At 54.9% G+C, this 18,995-nt stretch overlaps 1 protein-coding gene across 2 annotated transcripts in view; it reads left to right on the forward strand.

Annotated features, from left to right (window-relative positions):
* The window catches only part of TNFRSF19 (TNF receptor superfamily member 19), a 63,394-nt gene that overhangs the window by 22,996 nt on the left and 21,403 nt on the right, over positions 1 to 18,995 (forward strand). For both annotated transcript variants that reach the window (XM_036011203.1, XM_036011202.1), the window contains exons 3-5: positions 980 to 1,090; positions 11,291 to 11,469; positions 14,843 to 14,928. In XM_036011203.1, the coding sequence (XP_035867096.1) occupies positions 980 to 1,090; positions 11,291 to 11,469; positions 14,843 to 14,928 (376 nt within the window). The remainder of the gene's footprint in view (positions 1 to 979; positions 1,091 to 11,290; positions 11,470 to 14,842; positions 14,929 to 18,995) is intronic.

The following is an 18,995-nucleotide window of genomic DNA, read 5'->3' on the forward strand; positions in this document are numbered from 1 at the left end:
TTTGAAAGTGAAGAGATTTCAGACAGCTGATGAGATTCAGGAAAATACAACGGGGCAGCTGATGGCGGCTGGAAGAACTGTGTGAGGTCCCCAACTGCCTACCTTGAAGGGGACTGAGGTGTCATTGTCCTATGTACAATGATTCTTGTATCTTCTTCAATACATGTCTCTATTTTTCATAGCACATGGCTGGGTACCTTCTGGACAGACCTTGTATGTCTGAAGGATAACAGCAAAGTTCCTACAGCTATACAAATTTATTTCATTTATTTATTCATTCATTATTCTTTTTTAAAAATGTCTTTCTTTTTTTTTAAATTTATTTATTTTCAGAGTGGGAAGGGAGGGAGATAGAGAGAGAGAAACATCAATGTGTGGTTGCTGGGGGCCGTGGCCTGCAACCCAGGCATGCACCCTGACTGGGAATCGAACCTGCGACACTTTGGTTCGCAGCCCGCGCTCAATCCACTGAGCTACGCCAGCCAGGGTCAATTCATTATTCTTGAATATACTTGTATTTCTTTTTTTCTCTTTTATTTTTGCTTATTTTTCTTGATAAACAATATAGTTTTGGAAATCAGAAGTCTTCCGATTGCAAAAGGACCATGAGTGTCTGCATGACCGCCTGCATATGTCCTCTTAGAAAGGGGAGTAGCCTCCGAGTCATTGTCTACCCATGTCCTCGGGAGCATGTGCGGGGAAGACAGCAGCCGACTCCGGGAAAGAGGGAGCCCTCACTCAGGGACCACAGAGGGCCGCCAGGCACATCGGTTTATTTGTCCCTCTGACCCAATCAGTAAAGTGGTATTTTCTTCCTAAGGCGAGAATGGAATGGTCCTCTCTCTGGCTGTCATGTTTACACTCAGTGATTGTGGGAATCATGCTGAGGATGCTGCTTGTTTGTTTGTTTGTTTGTGTTCTGCAAACAAGGCAATGACCCTGCCGTGAGGTGTAACGCCGGTGACACATTGTCTTCCAGGCCTGCGAAGCGACCTGTGAGACCGGGGACTGCAGACAGCAGGAATTCAGGGACCGGTCCGGGAACTGCGTCCCCTGTGAGCAGTGCGGGCCGGGCATGGAGTTGTCCAAGGTGCGGTACGCTCGGGGCGGAGGCGGCGGGTCTGGGCCTTTCAAGGGCACTCCTCGTGGCTAAATTCCTTTAGTCAATGACTCACGACGACTGGGACACCGTGACAGAATTCTTGGCTCGCTGTGTCACTTGAGCCAAACGCAGTTCCCTTCTCAATACTTTTCTCTCTGCGTGCCTGGCCGGGATAAAGGACACAGGTTCTGATAACCAGAATTCGAAAAAGGTTAGTTTGATGGAACTTAGTGCTTATCATGTTTTACTGAAAGAATAGAATTATTAAGGTTTATGTAAACCTTATTTAAGCAAGGTTTATTAGTTAAAGAGGATCACGAGTCTACTAAAGGTTGAAAAGTCACGCGCTGATGATGGCGAGGGGTGATGGCGCTGTTGACTGCGCCTTCTGTTCTGTAAAATGACCGTGGCTGGTCAAGAAGCAGAGCCCGACAGTGTCCCAGCCGACGCCGCTCCGAGAGAGCCGAGCCGTTCTCCTCCACACCAGGGTGTGGGCACTTCTTTGACGAGGCCAGGATTATCGGTCTCCCCGGCCTGAGTGTGTGTTACCCCCAGGGTCACTTTAAAATATATTCGTTTTAATTACTACTTGTTAAGACACTGTGTCCTAGCATATTTCTGGGTCTCGGATATTCTCGGGTCTCTTCTTTTTTTGTGAGCATGCTCAGAACTATACACCAGTTTGCTTTATCTTCTGACCTTTGGAAGATGTTACTAGGAGAATTGAGGTGTCATTTTTCTTTGTTCTAAATAAAGCATCAAAGTCGTCCCATTAGAGAATGAACAAAAGATTCTTCTTTTTCTTTAGAGTGACTTTTAAAAGAGAAGTCCTTTGCCCCTACAGACTGCCATTATTTAAAGTTGAGTCTTGTCATTCATAGATTTTTGATCGATGATCCACAAACAGCAGGAAACTAAGATTTCTGCATTCCACAGGTGATGCCTGGGCCCGGCCTCTCTCTGGCGGTTGTGTTAAATCAGGGGTGGCCGTCAGTGCCCTGGGCTGTCCCTTCGGGCTGAAACCCGCTGACCTGTGAACTCTGTGCGATGTCTGGTTAACCGGCATCTCAGCTCGGTGTTTTAATCTGTGGGTTGTAGTGACATGCATTTTCAGACAAAGGTTTTGCTGTGTTGGAGGATCTGCGTATCTGGGATTAGTGAACAAAGCGGTGAAGAATGCGGCGGTGCCCGAGGGGCAAATAGACCGCGGGGTTTCCACCCAATCTCTGCGGAGATCTGCAGGAGACTGTGCGGATGAGTCACGCCGAGATGGGTGAATCATTCCTAAGCAATTGCCCTAACCTTCATCCTTTGGATCCAGAGACTATAACCTCAAAATAACTTCTGGAGAATCAAACCAGAGGATGAAGGTACTATCAGCTCTAATACTGACTTTTATTTAAAAAAAAGTCTCTCTCCTGAGATTATCTGATAGCAGTTTCCATCTTTCACAATGCTCCTTGCATATCCAGAAGAAATATGTTTCTCTAGGTAGCAGTTTTCCCTGGGCATTGCGATAGCTGCCCAACCCCATGCCGTTGGAAGCAGCCGGAGGGAAGCAATTCAAACAATTCTTCTGTTTGTACTTATTTCATTAATTTTCACTTCAATATTTACTATCATTTCCTTCACTCAAAGAAAAGACCAGGACAACTCGAGTGAGAAGTCAAAGTGAAGGTCAGGATGTCAGGGAGACATTAGGTTGTCAACAGCCAATTGGATGCACGATGTTACAGATGTCCCCTTGTGTCCCCATGTGCCCGGAGGTGCTGATGTGGAGAACAGGCGGACTGTGCCCTTGTTCTGCATGTGGGGTGCCCAGCTGCTGGCGGACAGACAGACAGCACAGCCTTGCCACAGGACTGGAAGGCTCAGTCAGCCTCAGATAGTTTGGGGTGGGGGGAGTGACAATTCGGTCTAGTGATATCAAAGTCAACAACTTTGTGTGTGTTATGAATAACATAGTTCGCCGAGTCTTCTCTCCTGGTTTTAGCTCCTAGCAAACAGCCGGCACTGCGCCTTGCCCGGTCTCAGAGGCAGACAGACGGTCAGAGAGGCAGAGAGTCCTGCCAGCGGCCGTGTGAGTGTGTCTCTCTCCCTGCTACCCAGTCAGGGCAAAGAGCTGGAGTGTTCACAAGCAGTTACTTTGGGCCCAAAATTGCTAAGCTGTCCACTCGTAGATTCTCCGTTTCTCCTTTTCGGGCTGCCTTTATTAAGGTTTTCTCAGTAACATATAATCTTTCATAGGAAAGAAAATTAAGTTTTGACTATATTAAGATCAGATAAATTAACAAGAATAGTTAACTCGTTAATTACCACCTTCTGCTTTACAAATCGAGGGACAGTGTAGTCTTTTGACTAAGACTCAACTTTTTCTCAGTTGTCGGATGACCACATAGATAAGTAATCTCACTGCTTTCCACCTGGAATACCAAATACAATAATGTGTATGTTACTGTACGCCCTATTCAAGTCACACTGAGCGGTGGCTTGTGTCACCAGGGAACTCGAGGGGTCTTCTTCCTGTTTCTGAGGCAGAAACTGGCACCGCAGCTCACCCTGCCCCCTGAGAAGCGCACGCTGGGCGCAGGGGCTGCGAGCGTGGGCCCGAGGGTCATGCAGCCCTCCCCCAGGCTCAGGGGAGTGCGCACGCGGGTGGGTGAGAGCGGGTGGGTTTGTTTCCCCCGAGGCGACCCCGCTAGGCCTCTGCTTGTTGCCGCCCGACCTCGGCCCAGCGGCGGCCCCGCCTCCCTCCCCGCAGTCAATCAGGAGACTCGTTTTCGCAGGAGCCACTTGAAACGGGCTGCAAGTCCCTGGCACGGGTTTCAAAGTGAGCTTTTCTAACCAATTATTGGGGTGACTTTAGTTAATGTGAGAAATGAGTTCTTGTCAACAATGCCATACTTCTCTCCACATGGATGCCTGGCTGGCTGCAGAGTTTCAAAGACATCCATCCACTCTTGGGCAAGCTGTTCCCATCCATACGGAGAAAGTCTCACACACACACACACACACACACACACACAATGTAATTTGCAGGCATAAAAAAAGATTCATTTTTGCGACTTAATTACAGTGTTGCTCACTTTGTGTTTAATTACACCTGATCGAGCCCTGTGATGCTTGGCAGATATTAACACGCTCCAGCTTGTACTTTTTTCTTTAAAAAACTCAGCGAAAGATCTCCCTAAACTGGAAGTTGGGGGCAGACGCGTGTGGTGGCATTTGACGGAAGGAAATGTAAAAAGCTGGTTTCCGAGGAGGGCCAGCCGCATGAGCGTGGTTCGCCGTTCCCGTTCGTGTGCCCTGGACTTTCTCCCCAAGTACCTGCCTTCCCCTCTGTGCAGACTGGGGCTTGTACAGTGAGTGCAGAGAACCAACGTCCATCACGCACTGGCTGTGCGAGCAGAATAAACAGGGTTTCCGTCCCGGGGCCCAGCACGCTTTCCTGGACAGGGGTCCCACCGCGGGGAGGGCCCTGTGGCCATGGGAGCCCCCTGCACCTGGAAGGTGTGGGTGTGGGTGTGGGTGTGGGTGGGGCCCGCTGGCGTTTCACCTCCGAGCTGGATTCCCAGCGGCAGGAAAGGGAGAAGGGGACTTGAGGACTGTTTACTTTGGGCCATTTTGCTGCTGCAAAGCCCCCCAGTGTGGCTGAAAAAAACGGGGCACAGTGACAGAGCCACTGCTGCCACGGAGGGGGGGGCGGCAAGCAGCCCTCTCCCACCTCAAACCACCCACCGTAAGGAGGGGGCTATTCACCCCCACCCTGCACAGACCCCCACCCGCACCCCGCCAGTCCAGCAGGGTCTCCCCAAGTGGGAGGCGTGGTTGCGGACTGCCCACGGCTCTGTCCCCTGGAATAAAAGAAAAATAGCGACTTTAGGAAATACCGCCTTAAACAACATCCGTCCCCTCCTTTACCCAGCAGCTCCGACTGCTCCCCAGCCCCTCGTGTGCTCAGGGAAACAGTGCCCAGCCGCGCTCGGGGGAAGGGGGCAGGCGGACTGGACTCGCGCCCTCGGCCACGGGCGTGGCGCCGGCGCAGCAGGGCTCATGGTGGGGAGACCTTGGGCTCCGCTGCACAGGCAAGGAGCGGGCGGGGTCAGTGGGTAGAAAATTCCGAGAGGAAACGTCAGGAGTGGGGGCGGGTGGTTCTGGCTAAAGCCAAGCTGACGGTGAACACCGCAAGCAGACATCCCCCTCCGCCCCCCCCCCCCCCCCGACGGTGGAAGACCGGGAGCACGGTCAGGCGTTGAGGGTGGGGCTTCTGGTTCACCAGCTCAGCGAGGTGGTCGCCAAAACTGGGTTTCCCAAGGGAGTGCCCAGAGGGCCCGGGAGGGGACTCAGGAGCCCCAGTCTGGTCTGACCCCGAAAAGGCTGCTGGTCCTAGCAGGTGCTGGGGCGGGGGTGGGAGTGGGGGGGCTCTGGGGAAAAAACAACACGCACGTGGCTTTTTCTGAGGCCCAGGCCCATGACCTTCCCTACCCTCCTCGTCTTCCCTCCCAAACACACATGCTCACCCTGCAAGGCCCTTCTTCGCGTGAAATGACGGCAGGGAGAACCCCAGTGCCACCAGGAAAGTGTCAGAAAGCAGGCAGAGGTTACGGCAACAACAGCAGATTTTGTTCAGGGACTATTGCCACAGGGGAAAGAGACCTCAGACAGAACCGGGCTCAGTTCCGAATGCAACATGGACTTGGGGTGGGGGTGTGACCAAGGGGCAGGGGAGGGGGTAGGACACTATGGAGCCGAACAGACTCAACAGGACAGTCGCTGAAGGCAAGCCGGGGGGACCAGACAGCCCCCGGGGGTGGTCCAGGGGAAACTGGATCAGACATTGAGGGTAAGCAGTGGGGGTGGGGCCGGGGTAGACTCTCAGCAGCTAAGCTGACCTCACAGGATTTTCAGACAGCTGGCCTCGGAAGGAAGGACCGAGCCTAAGAGCAGGGCCTTGTGGGAAATGGCTCGGAGGCACCTGCGGAGTTCGGTCAAGGAGGGAGTCGGTCAGAAGGCTGAGCCGGAACGCAGCAGGCCGGCCTGCCCTCCCCTTCCTTCAGGAACCCCAGCCCTGCCACCAGAGGCCCGCTCCTGCCTTCTCTTCCATCCCCCCGTGCAGCAGAACAGCCGGCCACAGAAAACGATGCGCCTAAGGCGGTGACCCCTTTCTGCTCAAACGCGATGGGAGAGAAAACCCCAAAGGTGGATACTCCTTTCGTTAAGCGCACGGCCGGGTCAGGGGCCCACGCTGGCGCGATTCACCAGACCTGCCACCCTCTGCGTCCCAGCCCCTGGGACCCCACGATGACGGAGGACACTGCCCGCAGAGTGACGGGGTGCTCTCTCCAAGTGCCAGTCTAGGGACTCTACTGGGTGCACTGAGCGCGGACCCCAGGAGCGCTCGCTGCCGTGCAGGGGCGCACGTGGGGGCTGCTCCTGCAGGGACCCCAGCACGCGGTGCCAGTGTCTGCTGCGTGCGGGCAGGAGGAGGCCGAGGCCAGGGATGGGAAGGAGGGTGTGTTTTTGAGTTTAACACAATCGTGGGTGTTAGTTTTACGATATAAAAGGTGAAAACAAGAGAAGCAGAAAAAAAATGGTCTGCAGCCTCCTTCCTTTCTCTGTTCCTGGGGATTTTTTGAACTTAATGGGGACGATTTCAAGGCATTTTCACCACCTACTTTTACTGAAGTCAGAACATCAAAGTAGACATTTCTATTGGGAGTGATTTAAAATTTACAGTTGACCCTTGAACAGGGCAGGGTTTAGGGGCACCTACCCCCCGCCCCCCGCGCAGCCCTCTGAATTCACAGGTCCCTAACCTCAGTTTGAAAGCACATACAAAACGCTGTTTAATTTGCAGGCTGGATTTCAAATAATTACAGTGTTTCTGTGTTTCCAGCGCTGTAGAAACGACAGTTTGTTCTAAAAGTGATTGCTGCCCTGTACACCGTATTGCACTTTAATTTCTCGGAATTACTTCTCCGAATTTTCAGTTAATTTAATGTTTCTGGTTAATTTAACACGTAGAATGGTTACTGCATCAATTTCTTAGACCCCCATGGACTGCAAGCGATACTATATTTAGAAGTTTAAAAATAATTGGCCTGTTTTCTCATCTCTTTTTTGAAATTGGCCAGTACTTCAGATAAAATATGCTAATAGCATTTCCCCAAGTAATGTCTATAAAAGTTCCCGGGAGACTCTGCAGTTCCTGGCACACGCTCCGTCCCTCGTGGCGGTGTTCGTGGCAGCCGTCGGTACAAAGCCCTGTTCGCCCCATCCCCTCACCTGGAGCCACCGCAGGGGGCGCTACTGCGGTCGGCAAACTCGCGCTCTGGGCGGAGAGAGTGAGCCGGCACCCAGCCCGGGAAGGGGAGCCGTGGCGCACGCGGAGCCCTTCTCTCTGTGCGCGACTCCGGGCCAGTGTGGAACAGACGCCCGGTTTTGTTTTGTTTTTTTTCATGACGTCTTCATTCTCCAAACCACGACCACGAGTCAGCGGCCCTCCACCGTGTGCGGCAGAGCCGCGCCGGTGAAAGCAGGCCTTGCGCATCACGCCAACGGCAGAACGCGGTCAGCGGTCCAAACACAACCACCAGGATCCCCCCAGCACTCACGCCTGCGAGCCTTTTCAAAACAGGCGAGACCACCCAGACATCCATTTCTACTTTTCCCAGTTCATTTCCGTTTGGGCCCCTTAATCTAGTTTCTTGGGAATGGAGAGAGAGGGGCAGGGGCTCCTTGGGGACCAGCAGGACACCACGGCAGATATCTGGGGGGGGGGGGTCAGCCCAGCGCCGCTGCCGGGCGCACACGGGCCTGGTTGGCTGCACCGCAGCGCCGCAGGGCAGCGGGCCCAACCCGGGAAGGGCAGATCCAACTGTAGGTGCCCTTCTTCAAAAGGCAGGTACTTGCGATTCGTTTTACAAATATTCTTATTCAGTAAAAAATGTTTTAGATGGAAAGTGACGTTTTAGGTAACCTAGAATAAACGGGGGTCCGGAGATTCCCTGCTCAGCAGGGATCATACTCGCACAGGGAAGTTGGTTTGCTGGGTTGTAGAAAAGCCCAAATAAGCATGGCCGTCAGCATCATTTATCTGACGAAAACCCCACTTTGCATTCTGTGTACAGTCTAGAGGCTTCATAAGCTTTCCTGCTTATGCCTCCAAACAGCCGTGTGGGGCAGGTGTTGTGACCCCCACTCCACGCTCGAAGAGACCGAGGCTCAGAGGTCCCCGGAATCACTTCACTGACGAGGGCAGAGCTGGCGTTCACACTCGGGTGTCTTGGACTCCAGTGCAGGAGGACACACCCACCCCACCCCACCCCACCCTCCCTCAACCTGGTCCGGAAAACAGAACGTCAGGCGCCCACTGCCGGCCTGTGCACCTCTCCCGTCTCCTTCTCGTTCTCTCCCTTCGTTTTCCCTTCCACCCTTCCCTTCCCTCTTCTCCGCTGAGTTCTAACTTGCCAGTGAGACCCTCACAGTCCAAGCTGCCCGGATCAGATCAGGATTTTGAAACATTGCCTGTGCACGAACCTTTTGGCATGCAGACGCCGAGCCTGGGAACAGCGAGGTCCCCACTGCCCGAGGGCCACGGGCTCGCCTTGACCCCGAGAGACCAGCTGCAGCCTCCCTGCCACGCGGAGAGAAAGCCTTTGCACGCACTGGGCTCTGTCAACCACTAGTGTGCACCCAGTGTGCACTGGGCTCGGCACACACTCCTGCCCCCACGCAGAGCCACACTGCGCACGGCCGGAACACACACGCGCACACACAGCAGTGGCCTCCCCGCGAGTGTGTGTGTGTGTCGGGAAATTTTTTGTGAATATGGATCACATTGAAAAAAATGTTTATTTTTTCTGATCACTAGAGTAATGATGTTTTTTTGAAAAGAAAAGCTCAATTATTACAGAATCTAAAAAATTGAGAATAACTCATAATCCCACTAGCTCCTGCTAACCATTTTCAAGACATTCTATTTGCGAATTAGTGTTTCAGGTCAAACGGTTGGGGTTTTTTCCTTCCTGCTGTCTGTGCTTTGGTCTGGAGCATCTTGTGGCCGGAGCCCTCGGGGGAAGACGGCGGCTGGCCTGCTTCCGCGTGTCCCCTGCTCTTCGTTCTGTGTGCCCAAGCCAAGGGCAGGCCGGGCAGACAGAAGGAGGTGGTGTCTCTCCTCCCAGACATGATGAGTTCCTCAGTAAACAAACAAACAAAAAAATCTACAGCGAAGGGTCATTGTTAATATTCTTTATTGGGTAGTGTATTAGGTACAGGAAATACTTTTGTGTCAGTTTCGATTTAGTTTTTGCTCAGTAAGTATGGCTTAGTTGATGGTGCACATAAATATGGGTGAAGAAATGAACATATATGAATTTTATTAAAAAGCAGGGATTTTGCACCAGCTGGGATCTGCACCCTGGTGTCCGTAGTTTGCAGATGGGGGGCCCAGGCCCCCGGAGGGTGTATTTTGTCAGAGCCCTTCCTCCCTCCAGCCTTGCTGTGGGTGGTGCTCAGCTTGCTCGGGGCACCCACGTTCTTCTCGTAGTTCTGCAGAAACCATCGCCAAGTGCGATAGCCAGCACCCACATTGGGTGTGGGGTCTTCCAGGCGCCTGCCCAGGTAAGCGTCAGATAAAGCGCCTGGCGGACCCTGCTGGGCAGTGGTGTGACGTCTGCCTCCGGAGTTAGACTGCGTAGATCCGTCTCCTGGTTCTGACATTAGCTGTTGCATGTATCACCTGGGGTAAGGCGCACACCTGCAGGGAAGCTCCTCCATGCGTCCACCCATGAGATGGGAATGATGAAGTGCTAGCTCCTTGGGAAGGAGTGCGGATTAGCGAGGTGATACGTATAAAGTTCCTGGCACAGCCCTGGCCGGGCGGCGCGGCTGGTGGGAGTGTCGTTTTGTGCACCAAAAGGGTGCGGCTTCCATCCCCGGCCGGTGCGGATGCGGACTGGAGGAAGCTGACCCACGTTTCTCTCTCACATCGATGTTTCTCTCTCTGTTTCTCCCTCTGTCTCTCCCTTCCCTTCTCTCTGAAATCGAGGAGCATATCTCCGGGTGAGGATTTAAAAATAAAGACATAAAACATACATAAGGTTCCTGGCACAGAGTATGCACCCAGTAAGTGTTAGCACGCATCACCGATGTTTTGTGAGAAACGGGATCACACTTCCCGTTCCGTATTGGAGCTGACTTTTTGGACAACCATGAACCCACATCTGCCTCATTCTCTTCACGGCGGCTTGTATATACAATTGCATCCTACCGTCCGCCGCACCAGTGATTTGTCTGAACTCGTGGGAGGGGTCACCGGGGGGTCCCAGGGTTCTGACAGCCACATCCAGAGACGCCGGAGGCCTTTGGTACCAAAGTTTCATCTGAACAAGAATGTAGTGTTGTTGTTGTTTTTAAAGATTTTATTTATTTACTTTCTAGAGAGGAAAGGGAGGGAGATAGAGAGAGAGAAAGAGGGAGAGACATCAATGTTTGGTTGCTGGGGGTTATGGCCTGCAACCCAGGCATGTGCCCTGACTGGGAATCAAACCCGTGACACTTGGGTTCGCAGCCCGCACTCAATCCACTGAGCTACGCCAGCCAGGGCCTTGTTGTTGTTTTTTAAGGAGTATGTAAGAATCCTCCTACGCACAGAGACTGTATTAAGCTGCTAAACACTGCAGGGCGCTGTCCCCTGGGTAGACTTCTGGACTTGCAGACTTCTGAAATTTCTTAGGGCTGAGCCTCCTTTTCTGAAATACCGCTGCTGACACCAAAGCACTTGTTTCCTGCCTTGACACCTGGACAGTGAACGTGCACCGACTCTAGTCCGAACGTTTCCCTGGCTTCAGCTTCTGAACACTCACAAGACCGGCTTCCTTAGGACGGAGGGGGCTGCCGAGATGCTGCCCTCCGAGGCCGCGGCGGGGAGGCCGCGCTGGGGGGCCTTTGTTATTCAAATGCTCGCGGCTCCTCGAATAAAGTGGGCGGCTGAGTACACTTGTCACAGTAAGAGAGATGATTAGCAGGGGGGGACAGTGGGCAGTGGCTCGGAGAGCTGCCTTTGTCCCTGCGGGGGCCGGCCCTCGGTAATTATCGGAGCGAGCGGGTCTTCCTTTCAGGCCCGCCTCCTCCTTTTCCACGCCCGCCGAGTCTGAAAAGCTCTCTCCCGCCCCTTAATCCCCGCAGGAATGTGGCTTCGGCTACGGGGAGGACGCCCAGTGCGTGACCTGCCGGCCGCACAGGTTCAAGGACGACTGGGGCTTTCAGAAGTGCAAGCCGTGCCTGGACTGCGCGGCCGCGAACCGCTTCCAGAGGGCCAACTGCTCCGCCACCAGCGACGCCGCCTGCGGGGACTGCTTGCCGGGGTAGGTCGGGAGGTTTCGTTCCCTCCTCAGGTCTCGATCCTCTGGAAACAGGCGTTTTTCCTGGCCTTTTCCAACTGCGGCTGCGCACTGCCAGGAACCCGAGCAGGCCGGGTGAGCGAGGGGTCGGGCCTTGGCGTCTCGGCAGTCGCCGCTGGGTCCTATGGGCCCGCGCACGGAGGGGCCAGGCGCCGGGTATAAATAACGTGAGTGAGCACGCTAGCAGAGGATTAGTGTCGTAGGACTCTCGAGTTCCTATAAATCAATAAAAAAAAAAAAAACCAAAACGGTCACACGGACAAAAGGGAAGCGCCTGTGGCCTGCGATCCCGTCCGGGCTCACCCTCCTCCGGGTCGGAGACAGGCCGCCCGCTACCCGCCCGCTACCCACCCGCCAGGCGCTTCTGCGGCCCGGCGCGCGGCTGCCCTGAGGCTGTCCGCCGGCCACCCCCGGCGCTGCCCGGGTCCGGGGCGAAGAGGCCCACGCACGCACAGGGAGCTTCTACCCAAATCAGGTTCTCAAAAAAAAAAAACCACCTTAGCAGTAAATACTATAGAAGCAAACTGCGCAGAAAGGCTGACGATGACGACGCTTACGGAAAACAGGAAAACTTAGCGCCGCGGAGGGGCGGCGGCCGCCAGAGCGGGGGACAGACTGGGCGCGGCCCTGCAGCGCGGGTGGCACCGAGGGGCATCTGAGCCGAGGCGTGCAGAGAGGAGGCCGCGGCCCAGCCGCGCGTGGGGAAGGGCACTGTCACAACAGGAGTGCGAGAGACAGGCCCCAGGGTGGCCGTGCGCCTGGCATTTCTTAAGGAGCTGCCAGGAGGCCAGGGTATCTTCAGGAGGAGGGGAGAATCCAGCAGAAATAGGGAGGGTGGACGGGAGTGGGCACGTGCGAAAGTGGAAAACCTTAATGGTGAGCGCTGAAAAGGACCCGGGCCTTGGAGAGGACGCGACCTGCACCTGGGCCACGGGGGCAGGCAGGCCCCAGGCGGAGGGATTTTGAAGTGCGTAGTTTCCTGGCCAGGTAAGCGTTGCATAGGTACTCAGGTACCACGGATCGGTGGGGTTCAGCCCTGGACCCAGAGTGGGGTTTGGGGAGGCACGGGTCGTGATACCAGGGCAGGGGAGTGAGAGGCGTCGCCGCCCGAGGGAATGGAAGAGACACGACGCGGAGCATCAGAACGCTGGCTGCCACGGGCGCACAGTGCCGGCCGCGTTACCAGCCGGAGACGGCCGCGAGGAGCCGGCACTCCCGGCGCCGTGGGGGTGCGGCACTGCTGCAGAAGTAAGACCATCACCGGAAGGGCAGCCAGAGCGGCGGACATGGGTTATTTATAACGTGCCGGGCACTTGGCGGAGTGCTGTACGTGAGTTTTGCTCTGTAGTGTCCACAGTGCCTTGGGAATGAAGGAGGAGTCTTATCCGGGTTGGGGGCTTTCCAGGCACGGTCACTGAGCCAGTGTGCGCCCAGCTCGGGAGGGGCTGTCCCTGGGCTCGGCCGGGGCGTGCCCACAAGACCGGGGCGCTTTTGACTAAATGGCACAGGATCCTTCCGGGGCTCCTGCTGAGGTCAGAGGGCAAGATAAAGCCTGGACATGAAAGGCCGAAGCAGGTTAGGGACGCGACCGAGGGTCAGGCATGGCCGTAGGCAATGACTCGGCGCCCAGACAGGAGCGAAGAGCAGGGTGTAACACCCAGAGCAGCCGAATAGAAGGCAGCTGTACCAGGGTCACTCAGTGTGTGATGAAAGTCTTGTCTACTTCAAAGGGTGAACATGAAAAGGCAATCCACAGGGTTAGAGAAATTATTTGTAAATGATGTATGCCATAAGGGACTTTCTTACAGAACTCAGCAATAACAAGGAAAATAACCCAATTAAACTATGGGCAAAAAATTTGATTAGACATTTCTTCAAAGAAGACATACAAATGCTCAGTAAGCACGTGAAAAAATGCTCAACGTTATTAGCCGCCAGGGAAATGCACGTGAAAGCTGCCCACCACAGACCCACAAGGACGGCTGTTACTGAAGACGCAAACAGTAATCAGTGTTGTGGAGGATACGGAGGGACTGGAACCCGCGTGCACTCGTGGATATAAAGTGGTGTGGCCACTTCGAGTAGCCTGGCACTTCCTCAGCAGGGTCACACAGTTACCATGCGGTCCGGCAACCCTGCCCTTAGATACAGAACCAAGACAACTGGAAACACATCCACCAATGTGCTACTCACAACAGTCAGGAGTAGAAACAACCCACATGTGTCCATCCACGGATGAATGGACAAGCCAAGCGCAATGTATTCAAGCCCTGGAGTTTGAATGCAATACCGTGATGGCATTCCTACACACACAGTTCACCCGGCTGATTCTTCCTTTAGGACGTATTTCAAAAAATGGTATTATCAGGCAAAGAGTGTCGATAAACTATTTTATTGCGTTCTGATGACATATTGCTAAATTGCCCTCCTCCGAGTGGCAATTCACCTTCCTGCTGGCAGTCTAGGCTGCTCGTGTGTGTATCTTCTCGGTAAAGTAAAAATGGTGGATTCCCATCACCATTTACAGTCACCTGATTACTAATAAAGTTAAACATTTTAGAGTTAAATTTTAATTTTTTAGTGGTATCATTCTTTTTAGTTTTAATAATGAAAATTAGGAATGATGAAATGATACTCTTTGGGGAATGAGTGCTTTTTGCCTGGTTTTCCCTTTCACTTGTAAGGATGTTTCAGTTCAGTGTCGCGGACTTGGGTTGTAGAAGGTGCTGTGACCAGAGCCATTCCTCTGTTTTCTTTGGCCTGTTAACGGGCCGGTGATGCTTTGCTGGCTTTGCTCTCCGGCCGTCCTTCATGTTCTGCATGGTGTGTGTGTGTTTTCAAAGCGGCCCCTCTCTTCCTCTCCGGCTCCCGCGGTGCGTTTCTCATGCCGCCTAGAGAGACGTCCCCGTATCAAAACTGTGTAAGCACCTCCCCACACTTTCCCATTGCTTGTACGGGCCGCTGGACTATTTTCGTCTCTTAATTGTAAATGTAAAAAACTAGCACTTTATTTATAAGGTGTTTGATCCTTTAAATTGATTTCCTATTCCCTCACCAGCACCCCTGCCCCCCAACATAAAAAAAAAGTGAGGCTAAAAAAATCTACAAAGTTAGGTTTTAGTGGCATGGGTATTTTTTACATACTCCCTGCACACCCAGAGGGCTCTCCGAGGCTGGCTGTCTAAGTGCTGCCACAGTTCAGGCTTTGAGGACCTTTTTTTTTTTTTTAAACAGTAGAGCTGGTTAAAGAGACTGCCAGTAATCCATGTAATCTGCTCACTGCGAGCTCGCGCTTCGGCGAAGGAGCTAACGGGGACCGTTTTCCTTTTTCTCCCAGGTTTTACAGGAAGACGAAGCTGGTTGGTTTCCAAGACATGGAGTGTGTGCCTTGCGGAGACCCGCCTCCCCCCTATGAGCCGCACTGTGAGTGAGCGCCGCGCAAACACAGCTGAAGGGCCTTGGCCTTTAAAAAAAAAACAAACCCTTTGTTCACTCAGCAAAGGGAGTGAAATCTCTCTCTATGGTGGGGCTTCGGGTGCGTGCTCTTTCCTCCAGCTCCGGGCAGGACAGAAAGCCCTTTTGTTGAGCACCCCGTCAGCAAACCGGGCCCATCGACAGGTGGGAGGCTCCCAGGGAAACACGGACACTTCGCGCTGCGGGCTCCATGGAGACCCTTGGCTTTCACTCCAGATGGCCCTCGGGCCGCTCCAGTTAGCCAGGTGGTCGGACCCCTAGCGCATCCTGCCTCTGCGCCAGGGCCCCACGAACGCCTGAGTGTCCCCGTCTCAGGCCCCAGACACTGTCCCGCGGCGTCCCTTCTGCCGGTCCAGACACACTCCTCCCCGTGCACTGCCTGTCCTAATGAAGGCGTTGTTCAGTGAACAATTCACTTGTTTCTCTATTTTCCTCATTGAACCAATAAGTAAGGAGAGAAACCTGTGGTGTCATGGGAATGTGCCTGTAAACGAGAAAGTCGTCTTTTCCTATTTACATGAACATTACTCTTTCTGATCATACCTTCCCCTTAGATATAAAAGGTATTCGTTACAAGTTCTGTGTATGAGCCTGCATTGACTGTGAGGGGGACTCCTAAGGATGAACTTGGACGGTGACAACCCACAGGTGCTGGGCCAGGTGTTGGGCCAGGAGAGAAATCAGCAGGCGGCCCTTGGCGCTCAGCTCACGCCCGTCTCTGCTGAGCAGGGCGTGGGGGACTGTGCCCGCCGTGCCCAGGAGGTCTCGAGTCCCGGCGGAGGAGGCCGGAGGGCTCAGACCCTGAGCACGGGCCACTGGTGGCTGCTCAGGGAGCATCGGGAGTGTCGGTCTGTGGAAGTAGGGGTTGTGCGGATCTCATCTGCAAAGCAGCGGGTGTGTCCTGGTGCATCTTTCTGTGACAGAAGCCTCCTCTGCCCTAATGGAAAGTGGTGGCATTACTGGGTAAGGTCACAGGGCACCCGTGTCTCCCAGAACACTGTGGAGATCCGCAGTCCCTATTATTATGACCTTTACCAGAAATGCATTATTTTTCACTCTTCATTTGAAGTGATAGCAAAGCAAAAAAAAACAAAACAAAACACAAAAGCATACTCTAACTTTCATAGAAACGGGTTTTGACCCTCATTTTATAATATCCGAACACTCACCGAGTAACTCATTGCAGTTAACAAGTGCAGCAGGGAATGTCCATTCTGCATTAGTCGCTGGGGGACAGTTTGTTCTACCGAATTTTCTCAGCCGCGTCATCAGCCCCACTGGTCAAGGGGGACACCCAGGCCCAGAGCAGCCCACGGCTTGTGACTGTGGGCTGGAAACCAGCAGAGACGGGATTCGAACCCGAGCCTGCGCTCTGAGGGGTGGGCCCCCTCCCCTGCACTCCGCTGTTCCCCCAAGGGACGCCCAACTCTCCTCCCTCCTCTCGTGGCTGATGTAGTCTACCGCATGTAGACTTTTTCGTACATTGTTTGCTTTAATGTGCACAGTGTAAGGAGAACTCTGAAAATCTAACAGAGGAGATCCCGAAAGAGCCTCTTTATGCTAAACCACCCGTAAAAGGACCTGGTCTCTGGCCAGTCACAACCAGCGACCTGTCCACGCCCGGGGGTCGGCTGGGCCTCCGTGTCCTCCTCCGGAAGGCGGACTGGGCTCTGCATCCCGAAGTGCCAAGGAAACACTTAGGGAAGGAATCGGTGTTGCCCAGGGGCGAGTTAGAAAGTGCTGGGTTAATTTTTCTTTTTGGGGGTTTAATAATCTAGTCATAAGTCTGAGGCACGGGAATTTTTTGCCTTCGGGGATCTGGCTGAGTTTGGATATCATAAATTAGCCTTTAAACGTAGATTTTGCATTTAACTTTTAACGTCTCGTAAAGCCCTAATTAAGTTATAATTTGAAAAGAAAAGCAACTAGTTTAATGCATACGTACAGACATAGTTCTCCGTGTGGGACACTTTCTAGAAAGCAAAGAAAACTAAATGATGGTTCGCAGTCAGAACTGCAGGCACGCGAGCCTCCTCTCGGACTGGGAAGCGGCGGCCAGGGTCTGCGGTCGGTGACCCCCTTATCTCTGGGCAGGGAAGGGCGCTGCCCTGGGCACAGCCCTGGGAGTCCGTCCAGAACACGACCAGTCTCCTCCACGGAGGTCTCGACGTTTGGGGGGAAGTTATGTAAGGCGCCTCGTGTTTTCATTTCCCTGCTTCGGGCTTTTCAGCTCATTCACGAAAACATGGCTCCTTTGTCGGCTTTTGCCCCGTGAGGAGCTCCCGCTTTAGTCAGACTCTTGGGCAGCTGTAAGACAGTGGTGCACACAGCTGCCTGGGGTATGGCGCGTGTGGCAAGGAGACAGGCCGTGGTGGGACAGGCCAGAGCTCCCTGATCCCCAGGGCCAGCCCTGGCTGGAGGCCCTAGGCAGCCGTGGAGTGCGGGACCATGGGCCCTACAGCCCGGGGCCCTGCCTCAGTGCCGCACAGCTGCTGGCTCGGCCTGCAGGCCTCTCTCCGGGCCTGCCGCACCGCTCTGGTCTGGACGGCCCCGTCCAGACCCCTGTAGGGCAGGATCTGGTTAGATGCCCGTGTCCTACGGGGCAGAGGCTGCTCCGTCTGCCTGTGGAACAAACGCGTACACTACAGGCACGCAGCACGGAGCAGAGAGACCCCAGTCCTCGTCTTGTGGGGGCGGGGGGGGGCAGTCTACTGGGGCTGTGGCCCACTAACCGCTCCGACGGCAGCGGTGCTCAGAGACAACGCATGCGGAGGGGCAGCAGCGGCGAAGGCCTGGTCCCGGGTCTGGGAGGCGGCGGCGTGCTCCGAGGGGGCGTGGCGGGCGGTGACCTAGGAGCCCGCGGGGAGGCCCGGAGCCGGAACAGGAGACCGGACGGAGGGTGCGGGGATGTGCGGGGAAGCCCGGGCAGCAGCGTGGCTGCAGCGTCGGACGCAGCGTGCACGTGGGGTCGGTGGACTCTGGCAGTGACCTTCCCCCCCCGGAGCTCTTTGGCGACATATGCCCAGAGCCTTTCCCATGAGGAAGGGGAGTGGAGGCCGCGGTGGAAGGAAACCAGGAGATCACGTGGGGGAGATGGAGACCCTTCCAGACCAACTCCCTTTGCCCGTGAACGTGGCCCGCGGAGCGTGGTGCGCAGGCCAGGGGGCGCTGTTTTAGTCTGCATGTTTTCGCGTCGAGAGGCCAGACTCACCAGGCACGTGAGGTTGGCTGGAGAAGGGTCCGAAGCTCAGGTGGCCGCCTCGGGGAGGAGGGGGCGGGGCAGAGGGGAGGGGGCGTGTCCTTCAGCCACGGCGCTGCTGGGCCGCTGGGCACCACGGAGGCGGCGCTGTGTTCTGCAGGGTCGGGCGGGGCCGCGGAGCTCAGAGGCTGGGAGACACGGGGGCTGGAGGCTGTCATGACAGGGAGGGGAGGCCAGCGGAAAGCGTGGGTGTCCCGGCAGCCAGGGTCCTGCCGAAGTCTGAGGTCAAGGTGACACGCTGCTCCTCCCAGGAGGTCCCGGGCTGCAGGCCGGGCTCAGGCCGCCTGGGACGCGGCCCCCACTACAGGCAAGCCGTCCCCGAAGTGTGCGGCACACAGCCAGCTGCGAGCAAGGTTGTGAGAAGGATGGCTGTGTGCGTTCACGACACGAGAATGATTCTGAGTGAATGTCACACGTCTTTCTGTATCTGCACAACACCTGGAGCAAGCCGAAGCAAGGATGGGAAACACAGCATGGAAAACTCCCCGCTCTCTGTCAGCCTCCCCAGGGGCCCCTCAGGTCCACACGTGTCTGCGGCTGGTGCACCTTTGGCCAGGTGACCTCCCTGACTCGCCTAGGGCTCAGTGTGGTCCCTGAAAACGGGTGCCACCACCCTGCAGGTTGTTGTGAGCGCCGAGGAGCCCGTACCCGGCGGAGGCTACCCGGAACAGCCTCTCAGCGGGCAGGGCCTGTGCCTCCTTCCTGGCCCCGCCCACCGTGCCATGCTCCTGGGATGCTGAGATCTCATCCCCTGGCA

This window comes from Phyllostomus discolor, chromosome 11, assembly GCF_004126475.2.
Source record: "Phyllostomus discolor isolate MPI-MPIP mPhyDis1 chromosome 11, mPhyDis1.pri.v3, whole genome shotgun sequence".
In the NCBI taxonomy this organism is placed as follows: Eukaryota; Metazoa; Chordata; class Mammalia; order Chiroptera; family Phyllostomidae; genus Phyllostomus; species Phyllostomus discolor.